We start from the raw sequence: 5534 nt of genomic DNA on the forward strand, positions 1-5534 counted from the left end.
ATTTTTAACAGCAAGACAAGCTGGAAACGTTGTTGTTTGCCTACCCCAACTCCGCATTCTATCTTCGATTTTATTATATATTCATGAAATTACTGCAGACCTTTTTTTGAAAAATTACTGAAAATTTGAAGGGGGTTTTAGTTCAAAGGTTCAGCATTTAATTACTTGCCATTCATGATCAAGATCAAATCTTTAAAATCTTAAACTGGTAACATCGTTTTGTTTTTGAATCCTCAAAGTGCTGATGAAGAAAGAATACTGATTCTTGAGGCAGCCCATATATGATATATCCAACAGGATCAAAGGGGATATTTTTTTCCCACCTGAGTTCTAAAACATGAGGACGTTATAGTACGTTACCCCGCTTTGCCGACAAGAAGAGAGCCATTGCACTCCACGCGCTTACATACTTTGAAAAAAGCCGTTACATGTGGATCCAAATGGGGTCGTTGCGTCCAAAGATTGGCTGTGCATTTATGTTTTCTTTTATTGCTCTCCTCAGAATGGTCGTTATATTATCTCATAGTCGTAGACTTGTGATTTTTCACTCACTTCTTTACTGTCTCTTTGTTGTTTGGTTGGGCTTTTGGTGTTCTTCTGTGAAAATATCTACTTCTTCTTCAGTAATGTTTGTTTTCAGGAAAAGATAGATCATTTTGCTTTATGGGGTTAGGTAGTTCTTGAATTTGAGTCCCTTCTTGATCAAGATTTCTTTAGACTGGTTTTCTTGATGTGGAAACTTGAGGGCCTTTTTCTTGATTATTTTTCTTCTTTCGTGGGGTTCATTTTCTGTTGAGTTCTTGGAGATTGTTGTGGTCGTTTGAGGGAAGAGTCACTGGAGATGGGCATCATAAGCACAGTTCTAGGGGTTTTCGGCTTTGGGATTGGGGTTGCCATTGGGTTTGTGATCGGATACTTTCTGTTTATCTACTATCAGCCAACTGATGTGAAGGTCTGGTTTCTCTTTTTTCTGCTCTGGTTATGTTTTGGACTGTTCTGTGTTTGTGGTCACATTTGTGTTTCTTGGAGAATTTTTGCATCTTGTGAATTGTTTCCTTTTTTCCTGCTTGTTGTTTGTCTTGTTTATGTGAATCTTTTCTCATTGCTACCAAATTTGACTTTTGATGTTTGCTTCTCTTGATAAGTGCTACTGATAGTATGATCCTAACATAACTGTTGATGACATTGCAATTTGGCCGCATTCTTTCAAGAAATTATTCATCCTAAATTTCGATTTTAGTCAGTGAGTGTTTTGTAGAACACTAATTCCATAGTGAATCTTGTGTTAACCAGGGCATATAAAGAGTCTCAGTAGATTTAGCAGCAGACTAGAATTGAAGAATTTTTGTTATCTATGCGGACAGCTTTCTCTGATGCAAATTGCTTAGATGATTATAAATTTCTTGTTGGGACCTAAATTTAAAGCTTTTTGCATTTACTAAATGCCCTTTTAAAAATCTCTAGCCCTACGAGTCGAATGATTATGAAGGGGTGATATAGGAAATACTTTTTGCTTTGTTCAAGAGCTTGAAGTTGACCAACATCAACTAGTACAAACAAGGGATTTTTTAGCTTTCGGACAGAGCGACTTGGTGTTTCAGTTTCGAAGTTCTATCATGCTGGAATTATATCTTGGTTTGGACGGTCATCCTATTATGTATTTAACCTCTCTACCCATAATCCTATTAACAGAGTTTCATTTTTTGAGAGAAGAGATTTAAATCTGGAAAGAGGGGAAATACTGGAAGGACCTTAGTGTGTTGCTTGAAGAATAACTAAGAATTTGAATGATATGCAAACAGTGCTAAGCTGTCAATACTTGGTGGCTTTTATGTTTTATAAGGCATATTTTCCTGTATTCTCATACAATGAAGATTATAGAAGAGTTCATTTTCATCTATTCCTGATGTGTCTCTCGGCAGGATCCTGAGATTCGTCCATTGGTTGAAAAAGATTCTAAAAGTCTGCAACAGCTACTCCCTGAAATACCTATTTGGATTAAGAATCCAGATTATGATCGGGTGAGTTCTATTTTCACGGCCTCAGGAAACATTTACGAAGGAAAAATGACATTTTATCTCGGTGCGCATAGTTCATAGTATTTAGCTACATCTTTCTGCAGGTTGATTGGCTGAACAAATTCATCGAGTATATGTGGCCTTATTTAGATAAGGTATGTTTGCATTATGCTTTGACTCTAATTTTGTATTTCTGATGGAATATTGACATTCTGAGATCCTCAGGCAATATGCAAGATGGCAAAGAAAATAGCAGAACCCATCATTGCTGAGCAAATTCCAAAGTACAAAATTGATTCTGTAGAATTTGAAACTCTAACTTTGGGCTGCCTACCGCCTACTTTTGAAGGTTTTGCTACTAATTCTTTCTTGCACTTACATCCGCATGTAATTTTACCAGATGAATGTTTTGATTACAAATATGTTTAGTAAATTTTTATGCTTGTCACTTTCTCTCTCTCATACTCATCCACTCGAGACCATAGTTGTTGATCATTGCAATACTTAACTTGAGAAAATCTCCACAGTTCTACGGGAACACTTTATGTTTGAAGTGATCTCCTCCTATGAAAGTGATTTGTGTCTAAATAAAGAAAAACATTTCTTATTAGTCATTCTCCTGATATTTTTAACTTCTCTTCTCCCTGTATACTATTGCTTGCTGTTATACATAAATTCTATCATAACCATGCCAGGAATGAAAGTATACAACACTGAGGAAAAGGAATTGATAATGGAACTAGGCCTGAAGTGGGCAGCTAATCCTAACATCCTTGTTGCTGTCAAGGCATTTGGGTTGAGAGCTACCGTCCAGGTATCATTCTCTATATGATGATGCAGAATATTGAAACTTTCTGATTGTGTCTTTCTCTTTTAAAGCCTCTTTTTGCTTATAATTAGAGGCATGTGGAAATATCATGGAAACTAATCAGTTTGTGGAGAGTATTTCAGGTGCTTGACTTGCAAGTATTTGCTTGCCCACGCATCACTTTAAAACCGCTGGTTCCAAGCTTTCCTTGTTTTGCTAATATACACGTTTCTCTAATGGAGAAGGTGAGTTTTGACCCCTCTGCTAGTAATGTTTTATCACCAGTAGAAATAAGAATTCTTGATCAAGGCTGGGGCAAGGTTCATATATTATTTGACCATTAAAATCGTGCAAATTATCAAAAAAATATGGAGTACCAATTAGAGTTGCCATGGTTGGTTATGGTGGGAAGATGAGAATTATAGGCAATTGATCAAGTCAACGATCTACAGAATTAGGTGACCATTGCAGGTTTGTGTAATGCTTGTTCATTCATTCTCATTGTAGCCTCATGTCGACTTTGGAGTAAAGCTTCTAGGTGCTGATGCTATGTCCATTCCTGGGGCATACAGAATTGTTCAGGTATCGTTCCTTAGTTTGCTTTCATAAATTCATCTGAATGCTACTGTTCTTTGGCGAGCTTTTTCCCCAGAGCTTTGTCCTTCAGAGGTTTTGTGCTGCTTCAGGAAATCATCAAAGATCAGGTTGCAAATATGTATTTATGGCCGAAAAGACTTGAAGTTCAGATAATGGATCCTGCAAAGTAAGTTGAAAATGTGTTTTCTACCTCTTATGCCAAATGACAACCAACGATAGCAAGTTGGGATGCTTCGATTTCTCATCAGATTCTAACGCTCTGTTTGACAGAGCAATGAAGAAACCAGTTGGGATTCTACATGTTAATGTTGTCAGAGCGATGAAACTCAGGAAGAAAGATCTTTTAGGAGCATCTGACCCTTATGTGAAGCTAAAACTCAGTGAAGACAAACTTCCATCCAAGAAAACAACTGTAAAACATAAAAACTTGAATCCTGAATGGAACGAGGAATTCACTTTTGTTGTTAAGGATCCTGAAGCTCAAGCTTTGGAGCTCGTTGTTTATGACTGGGAACAGGTACATTCCTCCTTGTGAATAGAACCATGTTGCATCCTGTATTTAGCCTTTGCCCAGCTTCTTCCTTCGTCTTCTTCTTCTCGTGGCTAATTGCATTTGTCTAGGTTGGGTCACACGACAAAATGGGACTGAATGTAATCCCGCTAAAAGATCTAACTCCGGAGGAGCCAAAAACTATAACTCTTGAGCTTCTTAAAAATCTGAATCCAGACGATGTTCAGAACGAAAAGTCACGAGGGCAGCTTGTAGTTGAAGTCAATTATAAACCTTTCAAGGATAACGAGTTGCCAGCCGATGTTGAAGATGCAGATTCAGTACAGAAGGCTCCTGAAGGGACGCCTGAGGGTGGTGGTTTGCTTGTCATCATAGTCCATGAAGCTCAAGATTTGGAAGGAAAGAATCACACCAACCCATCTGCACGTATATTGTTTCGCGGGGAGGAAAGAAAAACAAAGGTAAAAGAAAAAGAGATATGTCTGAAGACTTGCAAGTTTTCCATGTAAATTTGTCATTAGAAATATGCTTGAATTGTAACTATGGATCCGTGTCCTGGCCATGATAGGTTTCGGTGCTCATACAAAGTGTTGATGTGCTAATATAATTTGTTGCACAATTGGCAGGTTGTGAAGAAAAACAGGGATCCAAGATGGGAAGAGGAGTTTCAGTTCATGCTGGACGAGCCGCCCACCAATGACAGAGTTCACGTCGAAGTACTTAGTACTTCTAAAAGAAGTCTATTACATGCCAAGGTACTACGTACATTCAGCTCATATGTTGTACATTTGCAACTGCAAGTAAATAAACCACAATCAACTCTCTTGTTCTAAATTCCTTTTTGTGTTGTGCTAGGAAACTCTTGGTTATGTAGATATATACCTGTCGGACGTGGTGAGCAACAAGAGGATCAACGAGAGGTACCACCTTATCGACTCTAAGAACGGTCGGATTCAGATAGAGATGCAATGGAGAACTGCATCTTGAGGAGAGCTTTGTGCAATGTGAATAATTTGATATGGTAAGCAGTCATCAAAGTCCAATTAGGATAGTATCTGTTTATATTTTGACAGTTTTTATTTTATGGTAGTAACTACCCTCCCTTAAAACTCCCCTCCTCAAAACAGAGCTCTCTGTTCCTGCAAAACTCTTTTGGAACGGATTCATCTGCTGGAATGATGGTTCAATTTTTTGCTGGAAAGACATGCTCTGCTCTACTCCTTTTTCAAGAAAATTGTGTGAAAATAAGTGCAAGTTCGACTTCACCTGAGTTAAGCTAATCCCAACCGAATAATCGCAGATAACTTAATTATGTGAATTGAGTTGCATGTGAAGTATAATAGCAAATAGGGAAAATTACTACTTTTGGTCCCATAACTTCCAAAAAATTAGCAAATAGGGAAAATTAATCACTTTTGGTCCTATGGGATTAGTACTTTTATAACTTACAAACATTAGCATTTTTAGTAATCATGCACTTTTTCATCTATACAGGCACGTTTCCATTAAGTACTTCTTATTGGAGGAAAAATTGGCCCTTTTTGCTTCATTTGGTTTACTTGATGGAAGACATGATTCTTCGTGTTGCTTCCACTTGACT

General features: G+C 37.6%; 1 protein-coding gene across 1 annotated transcript; it reads left to right on the top strand.

Annotated features, from left to right (window-relative positions):
* Nucleotides 1–5151, top strand: LOC105165995 (synaptotagmin-2). The gene is made up of 12 exons (XM_011085165.2): nt 1–952; nt 1923–2021; nt 2123–2173; nt 2244–2367; nt 2714–2832; nt 2970–3071; nt 3334–3408; nt 3513–3589; nt 3694–3940; nt 4045–4395; nt 4561–4689; nt 4790–5151. The coding sequence occupies exons 1-12, from the start codon at nt 842–844 to the stop codon at nt 4919–4921; spliced, it is 1617 nt and encodes a 538-aa protein (XP_011083467.1). The 5' UTR covers nt 1–841; the 3' UTR covers nt 4922–5151.

The sequence above is a fragment of the Sesamum indicum genome, linkage group LG7 (genome assembly GCF_000512975.1).
Source record: "Sesamum indicum cultivar Zhongzhi No. 13 linkage group LG7, S_indicum_v1.0, whole genome shotgun sequence".
In the NCBI taxonomy this organism is placed as follows: Eukaryota; Viridiplantae; Streptophyta; class Magnoliopsida; order Lamiales; family Pedaliaceae; genus Sesamum; species Sesamum indicum.